The 17,476-nt window shown below is 43.0% G+C and overlaps 4 protein-coding genes across 4 annotated transcripts; 3 read left to right on the top strand and 1 right to left on the bottom strand.

Moving 5' to 3' along the window:
* Positions 1–32: 32 nt before the first annotated feature.
* On the top strand, positions 33–2,123 carry LOC129594877 (uncharacterized). The gene is made up of 2 exons (XM_055491730.1): positions 33–604; positions 1,563–2,123. Exons 1-2 carry the CDS (start codon positions 325–327, stop codon positions 1,808–1,810), a joined length of 528 nt encoding a protein of 175 aa, XP_055347705.1. The 5' UTR covers positions 33–324; the 3' UTR covers positions 1,811–2,123.
* Positions 2,124–2,545: 422 nt separating this feature from the next.
* LOC129594921 (uncharacterized) lies at positions 2,546–4,969 on the bottom strand. Its single transcript, XM_055491786.1, has 4 exons — positions 4,414–4,969; positions 3,534–3,604; positions 3,314–3,403; positions 2,546–2,935 (listed from the first exon to the last, which is right to left on the bottom strand). The coding sequence occupies exons 1-4, from the start codon at positions 4,656–4,658 to the stop codon at positions 2,805–2,807; spliced, it is 537 nt and encodes a 178-aa protein (XP_055347761.1). The 5' UTR covers positions 4,659–4,969; the 3' UTR covers positions 2,546–2,804.
* A 356-nt stretch (positions 4,970–5,325) lies between these two features.
* LOC129594850 (probable E3 ubiquitin-protein ligase HERC4) lies at positions 5,326–15,071 on the top strand. Its single transcript, XM_055491702.1, is given in 20 exon segments — positions 5,326–5,722; positions 5,724–5,779; positions 5,782–5,796; positions 6,373–6,532; positions 6,761–6,837; positions 6,938–6,973; positions 7,437–7,619; positions 8,091–8,189; positions 8,510–8,633; positions 9,337–9,817; positions 10,332–10,592; positions 11,091–11,345; positions 11,706–11,798; positions 11,860–12,031; positions 12,161–12,237; positions 12,540–12,699; positions 12,894–12,996; positions 13,475–13,808; positions 14,350–14,505; positions 14,629–15,071. Coding segments are annotated over 20 exon segments (3,177 nt in total). The 5' UTR covers positions 5,326–5,543; the 3' UTR covers positions 14,785–15,071.
* Positions 15,072–16,548: 1,477 nt separating this feature from the next.
* LOC129594960 (gluconokinase-like) lies at positions 16,549–16,888 on the top strand (the record flags this gene model as incomplete). The annotated part of the gene is made up of 1 exon (XM_055491827.1): positions 16,549–16,888. A coding segment is annotated over exon 1 (340 nt), but the record flags the coding sequence as incomplete, so codon positions are not given.
* Between the last annotated feature and the right edge of the window lie 588 nt (positions 16,889–17,476).

The raw sequence follows: 17,476 nt of genomic DNA, 5'->3' as shown, positions 1-17,476 counted from the left end.
ACTGGCTTCGTTGCTTGGTAAACTACAAATCCAAACAGTATAATTTCCATTCTATTCTTTCCTAGTTTTGAAACTGTGAAACTCCATTTCTGATCTCCTGGCATAGTCAGCTATTTAATTTATAGATCTAGTTTAAAATTTTTATTGAGCAGCTAACAGTTTTTACCTATCAGTCTACCAATCGGAATCTGCATTTTCTCGAACGAACTCATTGCGCGAATAACACCTGATCTCTCAACCGTGTGAAAACCCCATCGCCACACGCATCACGTGCAACAGCTGCTGGTTGTGTAATAAGCGTTTCGTTACATCGTGGAGCGCAGGATGGAGGAGGAGAAGAACGCGGAGCGTCGCGAGCAATCACGTGATCCGGCCCTGAACAGCGCCTTCCAGGGCTTATCCCTGCGCAACGAGGAGTTGGCGCGACAGGGCTCCTCCAGTACGGAGGAGAGCAGTGAGGAGGGTGAGGGTGGGGAGCTGCCCGACAACCTCCTGCAGTCCTTCTCCACGGGCGGGACGGATGATCTGGAGCTGCTGCAGAAGGAGTACGATATGCTGTCTAGCAGCAGTTTAGCCGAGACATCCGAGGAATTCTCAGCCGAAGGTGAGCTGTGGGTTTTTTCCCGTGAATTTTCTGCCAGATTTATATCATTAATTTGTAAATTTCGCATACCTAGGTTATATAGCATTTATTAGAGATTCTTTTCGTTTTATTTAGCGATTTCAGTTTTCGATTTGTTTTCTCGTTGTGAGTTGTGGGCTGTTTTTTTCTGACTTGCCTGGGTCACCGTGTGGCGTTATTCGGTTATTTTGGGAATTTTTGCTTGTTTTTTTGTGTGAACGGTGTATTTTTTATTTAATTTTTTTGCTGTTTTACGAATTTTGGCCAACACTGAACACGTTTTCTTGTTCGGCTGCTTTGAAAAAAAATAATCTAATATTCTAATTTAATACTATTTGTCGTGTTTTCTTAGCTTTGGAAATGAAAATGAGTAGAATTATTTCGTTAGCTGTAACCAGACCACTAAAAGTAAAAATCATTTGGCAAAAACTTATGGTGTCGTCACACGAATGTGATACTGTACTAAAAAGTTGAAAACTGAACTGCCGGGGCTCATTTAATTGACGTACGGACGGGCGCCCGTTTCTACGAACGCTCACCAGACCAGACTGGTGGCCCATCCACTACGCTACCGTTGTCATACTCGGTAACTCGGGACTGCACTGGTTTTGTACCGCAGTAATAGCCTCCTTGATTCGTTTATATGTCGTTTTTTACTATTGATTTTTACTAGCAAGAATATTAAGCAAATTATTCAGGCAGGAATTAATAAAGTTTTTACAGTTCTACGTAATAATTTACGTAAAATTCGTAATTACATGGTAGTATTGCAAAATTATAGTGGCAACTAGTAATGTAGAGGTATTGTGGTATTTCCGGTTGGAACATTGATAACAATTTCAGTGTTAAAAATTTTAATCCTGTTCTTCCGCCTACATGTAGGCGGGTTAGCACTGTTATACAAGAACACAGAGGTTTATTAATTTTCTTCTGGCAACAGGGCTGGATGGGGAGATCCTGAACGGTGTGTACTTCGACAAGCTGGAGTTGGAGTTGAGCGCCATCGAGAACGCCATGTCGGACTTCGAGGGCCGTCTGGATACGCTGCGCGCCCAGGCCCAGGATCTCCTGCTGACCCTGCAGAAGGAGCGCTCGGCGTCCCGCGGAGAGTCCTGCGACGAGAAGATGGCGGACAGCGCGCCGTTGACGACGCCGCTGGTCGAGCAGGGACACGGCGATACCGCTTGAACGGCGTTCGGCCTTTCCGCCGAACAATGCCGGAGATTGACAGGATTGGCGTTGACATGACAGATTATATATCATTCCGATTAATATCGCCCTCGAGGGGCCGTTAATTAATGAGTGATGTGGTTGGTCGTTCGGTAACAGATTTTGCAACTTATCGGTGCATTCAGGTTGGCTTGTAAGGTCGTGTTTAATTCAAGTGCCGTTAGGTGGTTGTGCGTTGTATGATCTGGAAAAAATGCTGAATGATGCAGTAACTGACAGCTGCAGTGGGAATACCAACAGATTGGTGTGGTTAATAAAATTTGATTAAAATCCACAGATTCGATGTTGTACTGTGTTGTTCTGTTGCTTCCGGTGCGATACCAAAATCTGCATTCAGTCTGATGAAAAACTTGAAACTTAATTATTACTCACAAGCGGATTTTTATTTTAAATTATTATTTGGTAAGTGCTATCATGTATGATATTTATTTATTTTGGATAATGGTATTTCTGCATTTATGGTTTTTATTCATATTTATTAGTGCTGGGTTCTTAAAAAAATGTCATTTAATATCCGCACGACACCTGCTGTACAAACTGCCATCCTGGATCGTCCAGCATTACGATGGAGAAATAGAAAAATTTGGAGTCTCGAGATATTATCGTAGATCATCGTTTGCCTGGCGTTTCTACGCGTATACGGACTTACAATTGGGAAAGCCATTACACTACAGTGCATTCGTAACGCTAGAGTCGGCTAGACACTGATCGCATCGGTATATTTGTTAAACAGTTTCGCAAGCGCGGGCACACTACTTCACAGTTAAAATTTAACATTGAAAAAACAACCAAAATCTCTGTCCCCCCAGCGGGTCAATTTTCGGATAGTTTCGCTGCTTCACAATCAACCATTCCCCCAACCCACAAGCCAGAATCAGTTTTAATTTTTATACAACCCCCCTCAAAAAGTCACATTATGACATGGTCGAGAGTCGAGATAAACAACAAGAGTTCACTGCTTAATTGCGGAAACCGTGCGCCGTTTCGTCTCATCCAGTTGGCGGAGCACTTTATCCGGCTGCGTTTGCAGATAATCCTTCACCGCATCCAACAAGTCTTTTTTGATTTTATCCGGAACCGAAGCTACATGAGAAACATCGAATCATTGTAAGCCAGCGAGAATATCACGGTAATAAAACTATGGCATCCAAATTTTAAATCACGTGCATGCTTTTAAGAAAGCACGCCACATTTTCAGAAATCCACGCTTAGAGATTAGAAAAACCAATGAAAATGCATTATAAAAGATTTCCATCCCAAATGTGCATCTCAAGTTCCAAAAAATAACTGCTCCGGTGGCAAAAAAACGTGCACGCTCTCGCCAAAAAAAGCAGCGTAATAAGAAACGTACAACAAAAACTGGTGGCATAATAAAAAACGTGGGAAAATTAAAATGAGTTTATTACGATAAAAGGACAATATCGCGCGGAACGCGATATACCAGTACGAAAATTCACTTACAACGGAGACCGTTCCCAATTTCTTCGATGAGATCCTTCGCCACTCGATCCGGTCGCAGCAGCTGCCCGCTCTGATAAGTGGCTAGTTTATCTGCCAAATAAAACATAATTTTAATGGTTGCAATCGAGAGAAAATAATACGCAGACGTTCCAACAATGTTGCAAGAGATCAGACAACATTCGGAGATTGCCTCAGAATTTCAGAGCAATTTGCAACTTACTTTTAAATGCATCTTTGACTGTGGAATACCAAGCATGCTCTTCCAGACGCGATGACACCCAGTCAACCAATCTACAAAAACAACAGCAAAATCGTGACCACTATGCCGGCATGACTGTCAATCAAAACACATATTTCCATCGAACCCGGGAGTTTGGATAATAAGACTCTAACAAAACGAAAACGCATCCAAAGCCGCCACAGAAATACTGAATAATAAAAACTAAAAATAAAACCGAACGAATTACAATGGATATATTACAACTACTGAATATAATATTCTGTTCGTACTGCTTGCTGCTTATGATCGCTAAAATGCTTTCTACATTGAATGTGCCACCTCACTACGTTTCGTCGACAATCGTCTCGCACGAATACATACGTCATACGTGCTGTTCTTCTATTCAAGATAATAATTTATTATGTTAATTTATGTACACTTACCACACGTCCTAAGATCATGCGTGACACTAACGATTTTGGATGTTTTTTCAGTGTTTAAAAGTTTGATGCTTTTAATTAGCGTAAACCTGCGCAGGCGAATTTATTTATATAGCGATTTCGCTCTCATGATTCTTGAAGGCTACGCATTCGCGTATACATAATTATTAACATACATAATCATTCGCATATTCGCGTGAAACAGTAATTCTTTACATTAAAGAATAAAGTGAAACACTAATTTTCAAAAGAAGTAAAGAACCATATTATTAATTTACTCGTAAGGAACCCTATTACTTCGAAAAAAATTATTTTTATCATCAAGGACCGTATCTTTCTCAAACTTTTGATAAAGCCAATAAAAGACTAGCAACGACAGTAAGGAAATTAATTAAAACGCAGGGCATTCCACTGATTCCAGGCTAAAATGCAATACTGACTGTTTCTCCTTGTCGCTGACGGGTATCTGCTGTGCTTCCTTATCGGGCGATGCCTCTTTGCGGGAGGAAGGACGGTGTTCCTTTTTGTGGTGTTTAGCATGCGCGGCGTGCTCGTCGTGGTCGTCATCGTCGTCGCGTTCGCGTTCGGCGGAGCTGTCGCGGGAACCGTGGCGCTTGCGTGATCGCGAGGGACTGCTGTCGGGCGCGTTCGTCTCCGTCAGAGAATGCCGTTTGGCAGACATCATATCGACAATTCCTACTTCATCGATCCCAATCCAGCTGGCACAATTCGGGGGCGCTCAGGGCTTCCCAGACAAACGCTCCGAAGCGAGATATAAATTAACAAAAAGCAGTTTAAATCCAAATGACAAAATATCCAATGGCTTCACAGTTCTGCAGAGACGCTAGCTACCCTGTAACCATCATGCAATTATAAATTCTGCATCGTAAAAATTAAAATGGAATAAAAAAAACTACACGTAGGTATATCAGAACACCAAAAAACAAATGTTTATTAGTTTATAAATCATTTATCTGGTTTTCTGTTTTCGAGCAGGAGTTTCGAAATTTTGAGCTTTTAGTTTTGCCGTTTGTTTCAAGTTTCGTCTTCCGGTTTGTCAACTGCTGCTCGGCGGCTCACCATATCTACAGTAATATAGCTCGACCGCCCGCGGATACCGTCAGACAGGGACAGCCGCCCGTCACTCCGCTCACATCGCGAATGAATGGGCAAAATTTCATGACTTGTTTTCATGTTTTGCAAACAATCTTACAAACGCATCTGCAGCGATTACGTCAAAACGGGATGATCAGTCAGTCGTCTTATTCATCACAGTTAAGCGCCTTTAAATTAAAAGAAAAGAAATTTCTGGATTCCCGACTTTTCCTAAAACCAGTAGAAACGTTGTGCCAATCACGACAGGAGTGTCTTAGCCGTTCTGTGATACCAGATTCGGGGAAAAGTAGTATGTATTTTAATTTTTTGAGGGACCCTACCTCGATCGTTCCTTGATAATTTTATTGGGATTTTATCGCTCTGTCTGATGGACTCATTGTGATGCTGTGATTATCCGCTACCTCCGGAAAATTTATCGCCGTGATATGTGTATGTTTTGACTGTGATATTTTCGATGGAGCGAACGACGGTGTTGGCGTGGGGTAACAATCAGGAGGGCCAGCTGGGACTGGGCGCCTCCACCGAGGTGGACGACAATGGGCCGCGCGTGCTGGACTGCTTCCAGCGGCAGAATCTGCAGGTCAGCCAGATCGCCTGCGGCCAGAAGCACACGCTGTTCGTGCTGGTGGACGGCAGTGTGGTCGTGCGGGACGAACGAGCACGGCCAGCTGGGACGCGAGTACAACGGGGAACGCTCAAGAAACCTGGTAAGACTGATCCGTTCTCTGCAGGGATGTTATTTACGTTGTTGCTTTGTTGTCCATTAATTTAAACGATTTTTTTACCTGTGATAACAAGAATCGCGAGGAGTACAGTCTGTACTTCCCATTTCCCACAATAATTATAATTTCAACAACGGTGGAAAATTGGTTAAACCGTAGAAATTAAAATAATAGTTTGCTGTGATTATTGTACAGTTATTTTTTAAAATTCACCACGTTACCACGTTTTTAAAAAATTTACCATTTTTTAAAAATTTACCATTTAACGTTTTCCAGAATCTGTGAAATTGTTGCTGATAGCAGTCTGATAAGCGTAAATATTTTAATTCAGAATTAGTACTGAAATCGAAAACAGTAAAATGTGAAATATTGAATTTTCTTTTTTGTTTTATTTTAAATTCCTCATGGAAATTTGTGCGTTTCTGGCTGTTTTCAGTTGTACTGGGTTAGTAAGTGATTAATTGCGGTTTGAAAGATTAAAATCATGATGCACCATCCAATCCGCTTTTTTCTTTGGCCTTTTAGCCAAGCGGTGGATGATTCTCTTTTTCAATTTTCTAGGTCAGATTGAGAATCTGAAGCATCACAACATTGTACAGGCAGCGGCGGGCGTGGGCCATTCGTTGGCCCTGAGCGACGGCGGCCAGATCTTCAGCTGGGGCTGGAACGCTTCCGGTCAGTGTGGCCGCGACAGTGATCCCGACGCACTACGCACTCCCAAGTGAGTTTGGTACACTGAATGTTAATCCTTCACGGACTTGTATATGTGTGGCTCATTCCGGCTAATTGTGAAAATTTTTGTCGTTCATTTTACTTGATTGTATCGGGCTTTTATTGGATTCAGTTTTGTTTAATTGAAGTTGCAGTTTGTGCTTTGTTATTATTGCTCGGGTAGCGTCGATTTATGCGTATAGACCGGATGATTAATTTTCTGAGTGTTTTCTCGCAGATTGATACGGTATCTGGCCCATGAATACATCGTGCAAATTTGCTGCGGAGACGAATTTTCCATGGCACTGGATGATGGTACAAACTACGTTTGTACTAATGATGAGACAAACTACGTTTGTCTATAAAAAATTCGAACATCCACCGCGTTTTTTGTTATCGAACCTTCGTTTTGCAGCGGGAAATATCTACGTTTGGGGGAAGAATGTCTTTGGTGAGAGACTAATAATTATAGGAGCATATCCATATCCATTATATACATCATTATTTATTAATTAGGTACATTGTTTTGTAGCTGCGATTGTCACATTATTTTGATGCTTCAGAATGTTGCTTTTTGTCTTTTGATAAGCTATTCAGTTTTGCGTTAGTTACAAGCTGTTATTTTCGCCGTTTTTTCAATGGTTGATGAAATTTCTTGTACCGATGATTTTTATTCATCTTTTTTGTATCGATAATGGATATATTTTGGCCACGTTGATGCTGTCAGTTTCGGCTCATTGGGATTTCATTCTTTTTAAAACCGCGAGGAATCAAAAAGGATAAATGAAACTTAATTTGGTCAACGATAAATTTGATTTAACAAAATAAGCCCTATTTACACTGTAAGAAAAACTTTGAGATGCGGTGCATTTATTGGTGCTGACGTTTTCCCCACTTCTCTGTCGTACGAGTAGGTCAATTAGGCATCGGACATAAGGACAGCGTAACAACACCACAGACCATGAAATCCCTGGTCGGTCTGCCGATACAGCAGATCTCCGCCGGTGCCTCCCACGCTGTCGTCCTGTCGAAATCCGGCTCGGCATACTCCACGGGGAAAAACGATTTTGGACAGCTGGGCATCGGCGATCAGCATGGTGAGCGGCATTATTCTTCAGCGACACTAAACGGAAGTCAATGGTGTCTGTCTCTAATATCTGACAAAGCGACATCTGACGCGCGCTTGTCGATTTAATGTAGGAAATGTGTATGACTGTACTGTATGTTAGTGTGATCTACGGTATCGCTGTGGAGTTGAATCGTAGTGTGCTGGCTTAATAGTGGGTTGGCGGTTAATGCCGTAACAGCGGCAGTAGCAAGGACGACTGTAATTCGGTTAGATTTGTTGAACGTAAAACATTTTTTGCATTTTTCTGTGACCGTCTTGGCATTGAGTAGATTTTTGACATCCGGATGTGAACTTGCGTATTTTTCGAAATGCGGCTAGAAAGCGAACTCACTGTATGGTAGAATCTTGGGGTTTGCTTTTCTCGGTTTGTTGCTTAGTACTGTAGGTACAGTATGTTGTCGAAAGCTGGTTGGTTGCACTAGCGTTTGTGTGTTTTCAGATCGGAACAATTATTCGCAAATTAAGTCATTCAAGAATCAGCGCGTCTGCTATCTGGCTTGCGGTGAAGAGCATTCGGTGGCGCTGACAGCCGATGGAGGTTGGTTATCTTGCCGACTGTATTATTTTTATTTAAAGTGTCCGCAAAAAATACAAGCTTATTTTGTATTTTGTAAATAAAATTTTGTAGTAGCAGTTAGCGAATAAGTAAATTTATACGAGTATCTAATTGCTTTTGTGATGCACCGAACTAATTCAGTCAAATGTCTTTTTTGGTGTTTTTTTTCGTCTTTACGTTTTTGACACGTTTGGTATTTGGCCCTTTGCTGGAGAAAATGGGCGACGCATGCGTTGTATTAATTCTCGTATTATTAGAATAGGGTTGGCAGCCGTACAATTTAGAACCGCTATGTCATGCAGGTGTGTTTACCTTTGGCGCCGGCGGTCACGGGCAGTTGGGCCACGGACCCACGCACAGCGAGGTCAATCCGCGCAAAGTCTTCGAGCTGATGGGCAGTAACGTCACGCAGATCTGCGTTGGCAGGTATGTTTGGTCGCATTAAATTGTGGAACGAATGGGTTGATTTCCTGTCGCCTTTCCAAGTTAAGGTTGCTTTGTCTGCGGAGAATACAGTGGTTGATGTAATAGCTTAGTGAACGAGGTTATCCCCGGAAACCGCATAATCATTTGGAAATTTTTTGGCGGATGTACTTGGGAGAGTCTGATAGCGTGTCGTCGGGCTGATTATATTCGCGTTATTTAATTCCCTTGTCATGCACAAATTAATTGCTAAATCGTCAGGTTGTTTCAGGGACTTTTCGTAGTACAGTGTCAACTGCGTGCAATTACCCTAAGATCGTTTGGCCTTAAACTCTGCTTTAAGAATGTTCAAGTTAAGAACACCATTTCAGATCTCAACGACGGGATAATTGTGTTTTTTGTCAAAATAATCAGCATCTGCTCATCTGCCACTGGGACGTGGTAGCGCCTTTCATGATTTTTTAAAAATCCGTCACTATGGGAATTTTTTTAGTGCAGTGTCACCTATGCCCACAAGGAAATTACTGTACTCGTACTATAGCCCAGTTCTAGTGTCTGGTAGTGCACTAATCTTATTTATGATATGTACATCCAGTTAACTAGATTTCTCTAGATTTCTGGAGCATTGAGTTAACTAGATTTCTGGAGCATTGAGTTAACTAGATTTCTGGAGCATTGAGTTTTTTTATTGAATCTGTGACTGTAGATTCCACACGATGACGTACGTGGCGGCCACCGGCAAGATCTTCGTATTCGGGAAAGGCGGTTCCGGCCAATTAGGCATGGGCACTGGCAGTCGCGTCAACCACCAGCACCCAGTCATCTGCCACGGCGCCTTCGACCTGATGCGCAATTCGGGATTAACGTTACATGAACTCTTCGCCGGTGGCGACCAGTCCTTCGCCAGCGTCACCATGGGCACCGCGCCCCTCCCGCCCGTCGACTTCCGCGAGGAGCGTCCGCCGCGCGGTCTATTAGTCTTGACGGAGACGGTGGTGGAGCGGCTGGTGAAAGCGTTGAGCTTGTTATCCGGCGAGGACGAGATGCTGGAGGAGACGGAGCAGCGCGAGTTGGAGGTGATGTGCGGCAGTGTGGCGGCCTGGAACGGGGCCTTCCTCGGGCCGGGGGAGGAGCACTACTTTTTATCTAGTAAAAACTGCGGCGTGGCGATGAGCGTGGCGGAGAGCGTTGGAGGAGCTGGCCGCCGCCATGAAACCGGTGGGTGGGGGTGGTATGCGCCACTTTGACTGAGGAAATTATTTATTCATGGACGAATCTTAATTTACAGTTTACCAGATTTAAATGGATTTACAGTTTTTTAATTATTGTACTAAATTAATTGTACTGAAGTGCTTCGCTGAATTTATTTATTTACGGAAAATGTAGATTTTAGTTTCACTGGTATCTGCAAGTTTCCGCTGCGAGATGGTTGAAATGCATGCTTGGAGAAAGCTTTTTTTTATATCGATGGCGAACGTAGTGGAGGGGCTGTCTCGATACTTTGAGCGAGATTCAGTTACTGATAATGATACAAACTTGTGAAATAATTGCATGGCTTTCTTTTTTGAAAAGCGAGTATTCTTTAAATTTTGTTGTTGCAAGTGGGAACATGGAACGCGATTCCCTAATAAACCGAATTTGATGTGGGGAATGAGCTTGAGTGGCGCATTTGGCGGTCGATGCTTCTGTTTCTGTTTGTAGATTGTGCGCGACAGTATTATGGACAAGATCCGCAGTAAAGTCCTGCCAAACTTGTCGACTAATCCGGCCAACATGGAGTGCCTGCGTGTTCCTTTGCTGCCGCTCTTCCCCGTCTTCACGGCCTCCCTCAGCGTCGACCGTGTCCTGGAGTACATCGTGCCCTTTGCCCATGCCCTTGCCAGTCTCGGCGAAATACCCAAAGGCGTCGTTCGGTCCTGGATGTCCATTGTGCCCCTGGGAATTTTCGAAAAATACGTCCAGGTAACGTACTGCATTTTGCATTGAGTTTGTTGGATTGTTAGGTGGTTTTGTAAATCAGAATGCGATAGGTTTTACCATGGCAGTACTATACTATTAATAGTTTAGTACTGCCATGGTTTTACTGATACGTTATCTGATTGTGTGAATTCCGTTTACCGCTGCTGTACGCCGTGGGCGGCGTCCCAGGAAGGGGATTAGATTAAATAAAATGTACTCCAAAACGTAATAAAAAGTATTTTTGCTTGGGATATTTATTCAAATTTGGACTTACGAAATCAGTTTTATTTAGAAGCAACATGTTCATGTCCAGTATTGTCTTGCGGTATCCATGGGCACTGTTCTACAATTTTGCTAGACGATATGGTTCTCAGTTGGTTCAGTAGTGTTGGTAAAACAGTATGCACATTCGAGATGGCTGTGTACGCTGTTCGGTTTCAGTGTTGTTGTAATGCGCTTTCTCTGTTTTATTATGAGCGAGCGTTTGTTGGTTGATTGCAGTTGTACAAAGACAGTGTGGTGGTGATCTTGCTGATGCCGAAAGTGGGCGAGTTGATCCAGAAGGAGCGCTACTGGCGGGGTATGCACAGTCTCCTCGACGCCTTGACGGTGCTGTACGAAGCCAATAATCGTCTGCGAGCCGTCAATGAATTCGGCGCGCTGATGTACGAGAAGTTCTATATCCCGGAAATCACCGACAAGGTCAACATCATGATGGACTACAAGAACTGGTACCATGCCGATCAACGAACAAGGGTGAGGATGGTGGGATACAGGACTTCGGCGGTTGCTGAATTACAAATAACACGCAGATTTTTATTCATTTAGAGAATTAAATTTATTTAATTACCGTGTGCTAAATTACCGCATCACTTGTCAATTATTTTTAGAATTATTCTTTCGATATTTCTCGTTTCTTCCAGTCGTGCCTATCGATAAAAGGTATTATAAACTGCAAGAAAAAATTATTAAAATTGCTGTCTTTATATCAGTATAAAGTGTAGATCATTACGGTAAAACTTGACAGAGAAAGAATTTCTCTGCAAATGTATTTTCGTCGTAGAAATACAGAGAACATATTAAGACATAGCTTTGACTTCCGTTCCTGTTTTTCAGTTGATGACCCTGTCGTTTTGTAATTACGCCTTCACTTTTGATCCGCAAGCCAAGACGATGCTGCTGCAGGCCGACTCCATGCTGCAGATGGAGGTGAATGATTTTTTGTGGAAAAGGCAAGAATTGCGAGAATATCTTGGTGTTTTTCTGACAGGAAGCGGTGAATTCGATGAACCATTCGGATTTCATGATGAACTTCATCCGGGCGGCGGCGCAGGGCACCAGCGGCGCCGCCATGCATCCGCAGCAGGTGGTCTTCCTCAATCTGTACGTCTCCCGCAATGATTTGCTCAAAGACACGCTGGACCAGATCTGGAGTTTCAAAGGTATGTGGATGCCGGTTAAATATCGTTACTTTTTTTTTGAGAAGTGTTTTCTTGTTGCACCAAACTTACGCTGATATCGGGTCAGTTGAATTATTAACCGACTGAAACAGTTAAGTTTCTCGTTTTTAGAACGAGGCGATCTGAAACGTCCGCTTAAGGTGTGGTTTACCGGGGAAGACGCGGAGGATGCCGGTGGTGTTAAAAAGGTGATAATTGCTGTTTTGATTTACCAACATTTTGCGTTTTTCTCACATGTTGCCCACTTTTGGCCATTAATGGGTTGTTGCGCCGTACAGAAAACATAAGGATGTGTTTTGTTATGTATTAGCGAATCGATGTACCTTGCGAACATTTTCACATTATTTTTTATGGCCTTGTACTAGTGAATGACGATTTTTAACGAGGATACAGCTGCATAAAAATGTATTTTAATAACATTTTTTATTCACCGCGCATTGGACGTATGATTTGCTACGCTGTCCTGATATTTCATTGACAATTTTTACAGGAATTTTTTATGCTTCTGATGCGTGAATTGCTCGATCCGAAATACGGCATGTTCACATACTACGAAGAGTCACGGAGTATTTACTTCAACGGCAACAGTTTCGAGAGCAAAGATCGCTTTTATATGGTCGGCATTATTTGCGGATTGGCCATCTATAACGGTATTGTTCATCCGATATGGGGATATTGTAGTATAAAGGCACGCTAGTAACTTATTGGATCTTTCTTACGATTGTGCAGTCGCATTGATTTTCAGCTGTTAAAAATCACTGCCTGCCGCGAAATAAGAATTCAATTTTTTGTACAACTCGAACAGCAGTACTGCAGCAGTAAAGGTTTAACGATTAATTTGCAGCGACGATTGTGGATGTGAATTTCCCGCTGGTGCTGTATAAGAAACTACTGAATATTAAGCCTATTCTGCAGGATCTCGACGGCCTCATGCCCACTGTGCGCCGGTAAGGCTAATAAGCGATATTAATGTTTAGTTTATGTAATGTTAGGATTTGTGGTTTCTTTAAAATTCTTCAGTACGAGGACAGAAAATTTGTTTTGTGATATTTCACTGCCGTATTGGCTGTCGGGCGTTGCTAGCTTTTGAAACGCGTCTTCGGTGAGATTACGGAACTCGTTGACCGTTGTGTACCCACATTTTTGTTGATACCGTAGTGTTGTGGCAAACCCCAAGACTTGCGTGATTTCATCCATGTATTCTTGTTTATCTGAATTTCACTATGGGTTAGGTGGTTTGTTTTTTAAGTGCAGTAAAACGTTAGAATGCAGGTACCTGTAATTTGTATATGTTGAGGAAATTGAATTTGATGTGAGATGATGGTTGGCTTGTATAACGACTAAGGCGCCATATGGCAGTCGGCTGTTCGGTTTTGTTTCCGAGTTTTCTATGTTTCCTTAACCGTCAATGCGATGTCGTTATAGGAGTTTGGAACAGCTGCTGCAGTACGAAGGCAACGATTTGGAAGAGATCTTCGCGTTGAACTTCACCATCTCTCAGGAATCCTTCGGGGAGACGGCGATCGTGCCGCTGAAGCCGAACGGGGAGGATATTGCCGTTACAAAGGACAACCGGCAGGAGTATGTGGATTTGTACGTGGATTATGTGCTGAACAAAGCCGTGGAGGGACAATTCGCGGCGTTCTACGAAGGGTTTCATCGCGTCTGCGGTGGAAAGATCCTCGAGTTGTTCCATCCACAGGAGCTCATGGCCATGGTGTGCGGCAATGAGAATTACGACTGGAAAGAACTACAGGAGGTAACCAAACGTGCCCCGTTGACCGTTGTATGAATCAACTAATACTAAAAATTCTCCTGCAACTCGTTTTATTAACGATGAGCGGTAATGTTGGGTTTTGGAGGCTTATGGGATCTTCTTGTAATACATGAGTTGGAAAAATATTTAGAAAATTATAATTATTTGGTTCGTAAGTTGGTTCGTAAGTAGTAAGTACATAGTAGTGCATCGCTACACGCCACTATTGGATTTGGAATTTAGATGTTGCGATTTCCTGCATGCTTGTTTTCGAATGCCGAATAGTTTTCGTCAGTATACAAGCTTGGCGCGCTTTATTAACGTGCCATTAGGGTTAATATCGTAGTGTAGCGGTCAAACATCGAGCTTCCTTGGGATCTGAAGATATTTGATCGTACGCTAAGCAGCGGTTAATAGGGTTTATCGAAATAAAAACACCGACCGGATTAGCTTTTTTTAAAAGCATGTTGACGCATGTTTTATTATCTTGCATTGAATAACCGTTGGTGTGCGTGGTTGACCGTGGTTTCTCCGTGTTGTGCAGGCTGCCGTGTACAAAGGCGACTTCACCGCCGAACACCCGACCATCAAGATGTTCTGGCGCGTCTTCCACTCGCTGGAGCTGGAGCAGAAGAAAAAGTTCCTCTTGTTCCTCACCGGCTGTGATCGCATTCCCATCTTGGGAATGAAAGCCGTCCGCGTACGTTAGTTGCTTGATTCTAGTAGAAAGAGTGCTTTGATGTTTCTTTTTAGTTTGTTTTTGGTATTTATTTGTAGTATTTTTAGCACAAGTTAATATTGAACTTCTGGCTTTTTTACTTAGATCATCATCCAGCCGGCGGGGGGCGGGGAGAATTACCTGCCGGTAGCGCACACCTGCTTCAACATCCTCGATCTGCCCAAGTACACCAGTGAGCGGGCGTTGCGGGATAAACTGCTGCTGGCCATGCAGCAGACGCAGGGATTCGCCTTGGCTTAGACTGTTGATCGGAATGAGTGATAAAAAAGCCGGATTACTTTTCTATGATAAGAAAACTTTTACCTAGTTTTACAGATTTCTGTTTCTTTGACCCGTTTGTTTGTACCGATAGTTATTTACCGGCCCACTTGGACAGGCTGAACCCTTTTTGAGGGTGCAAATTTATTTGTTCTTTCTTCGTGATTCGGTGATGTGGAATCGTCCTATCGTAAAGGGATATAATAAAAGAATTTTGTAGAAGACAAAATGTAAAATTAACGATTGCAAGAAATGGCCGAGAAAATATATGTGGTGAGCACAACGAAAATAAAAACGGCAAGAAATTAAGCGAACAGATCAAAGTAAGTGAAACCGTCCTTATCGAAACATGCGTGTGGACCGTGTGGCAGTTGGAGACTCTTGACTTCCGCTGGTGTGAAGTATAAAATCAATGCTGTTTAAAGTGTTAACTGCACTGTGCAGTTAACAGGAGCATCTGAACAAGCTCGCTAGCGAACTGCATCATAAATCAAAGACTGATAGCATGGTCTGTGTATAATAGTCCGTATTCCTGTTCGAAATCACTAAAATCCCAGCGTGACTTATAACAATCATCAAATTTTGGTATACACTGTTTTTTTTTTGTCTGCAGTGGATGAACAATGCGGTGATAATCGTGAGATTCTGTTTTCTGCCAGAACATAAATCACCGCTAAACTATTAACAACAATAATTGTTAGTTCCAGTTTTGTCAGCCTGTACGACAGTACGAGTACTTTAAATTGTACATGCGGTTACTGTACCAGTTACATAAGCAGTTTGTACAGCCGTGTTTATAAAGCCGATAACCGTCCGTCTAGCGTTATCAGTAATTTCAGCTGACGAGAAGGAATTTCACGACCATGAGACTTATTAATTTTAATTGCAAAGTGTGCGAAAATGGAGCAGGCGAACAGCTGTTGCTGCCGTGTACCAGACCTGTTTCTTATTACTGCCCATATTATGATTTACCGGCTACTGCACAGTATACAATACTGTACGATACATACTGTAGCCTGTAGATAAGTATGTACAGTAATGCACGAGAAATCATTCAGGTGTACAGTACTCTGTACTCGTATCGATTGTCGACGATTGACATGTGCCTTTTCTTTGCAGTCAGTTCAGTTAAGTAAGTACTCGACTAACTGTGTAGTAAAATTTAATAAAGTTTTGTTGTCATGATCCATTTTGATTCCCATGACATCTGATAGCAGAACCCCAGCCACAACGGTCAAGATTACCGAGCACCATTCACCAGCAACATCTACGTAGAACTCTAGCTGTACTGCATAACAAGACTCAAAGGAGTTATTACGACCACGATCGCTAGCAAATTTTATGGTGCTTCTTTAGGTTTGCATGGAAGAGCATTCCCTGCGATTTCAAAACTCTTCAACCCGCCCGTAATAATTTTTTTTCTACGCAATTAACATCTCCGTTGGTCCAACCGGAGGATTATGAAGTTGGTTGTTAGCCGTGGAAAAGCGTTAACTCGTATTCTGCGAACGGATGAAGAGCCTTTAGGAAAACATCGCATAGGGATATTTATTGACACACATTTGGACGGTACGTGTACAATGTCTTCCCACTTGATCCCCTTCCTATGGAGCTCCTTCCTTGTGTCATTGTCATCATGGGCGTCTCCGGCTCCGGCAAATCCACTATCGCCTCCGCCCTGCGAATCGTCTACAGTGGCCGTTCCAAGAAGGCGATGATCTCCATTCACCTGCCAACCACGCCAAAATGCAGTCCGGTACCCCTGACGGACGCGGACCGCCTTCCTGGCTGCAGAAAATCGCCGAGTGGATCGATACCCATCCGTACGGTGTCGTCACATGCTCGGCGTTGAAGCGGTCCTACCGGGAGCTGATTGTGGGAGAACGAAAGAATGTGCGGCTGGTGTATTTGCAGGCGGAGAGGCAGTTGCTGGAAGGACGGATGGGCAGGAGGAAGGGGCATTTCATGCCGGCCAGTTTGCTGGATAGTCAGTTGGCGACACTGGAGGAGCCGGGTGCCGATGAGGGCGCAGTGGTGGTGAGGGTGGATGATGGGCCGGTGGAGCAAACGGTTGATGAGATTGTCCGTAAACTGAAAGAGCCTGCAGTACCTTGTTCGTAGTTTTTTTTGTACTTTGCTCCACCTTGGACGTCTGAAATTTCGCTGCCTTATTTGTATGCGCACATTAGAATGGGGAATTCGTTAACGGATTTACAAATAGATTGTAAAGTGCAAACTCTGGGCGAAAACGACATATACGAGTAGAGACGTACGACTTCGTACAGTAGATACGTACGACTTTACACGTTAAATCTTTGAGGCATGTTTGTTAATTATATCCGCAGTATCCTTCCTTACCACAAGGTATCCTTCGCGTATCCGGCATCCCCATGTACTCACGATTTCCATTTGTTCGCTGCCGTATTCTAATGCTTCTGTACAGTATCTTTACGTGTCCCATATGTATTCCACTAAGAAGAACTGCGTAGTACTTTGTAAGAAAACTAAGAAAACCTAAGAAATTGGCAGGACATATAAAGTGTACAGGAAGGATACTGTGGCTTAGAAAATCTACTGCAAGGAAACGAGGAAAACGTCGGAAACTAAAAAAGAACGACCACAATAACAATGTAAGTACCAGGATAGCAAGAGATGTTTACATGTGTACCACCTT

The sequence above is a fragment of the Paramacrobiotus metropolitanus genome, unplaced genomic scaffold, assembly GCF_019649055.1.
Source record: "Paramacrobiotus metropolitanus isolate TYO unplaced genomic scaffold, Prichtersi_v1.0 Parri_scaffold0000072, whole genome shotgun sequence".
NCBI classification, from domain to species: domain Eukaryota; kingdom Metazoa; phylum Tardigrada; class Eutardigrada; order Parachela; family Macrobiotidae; genus Paramacrobiotus; species Paramacrobiotus metropolitanus.
Note: the sequence above shows the minus strand (reverse complement) of the source record. Positions and strands in the feature narration are given on the sequence as shown.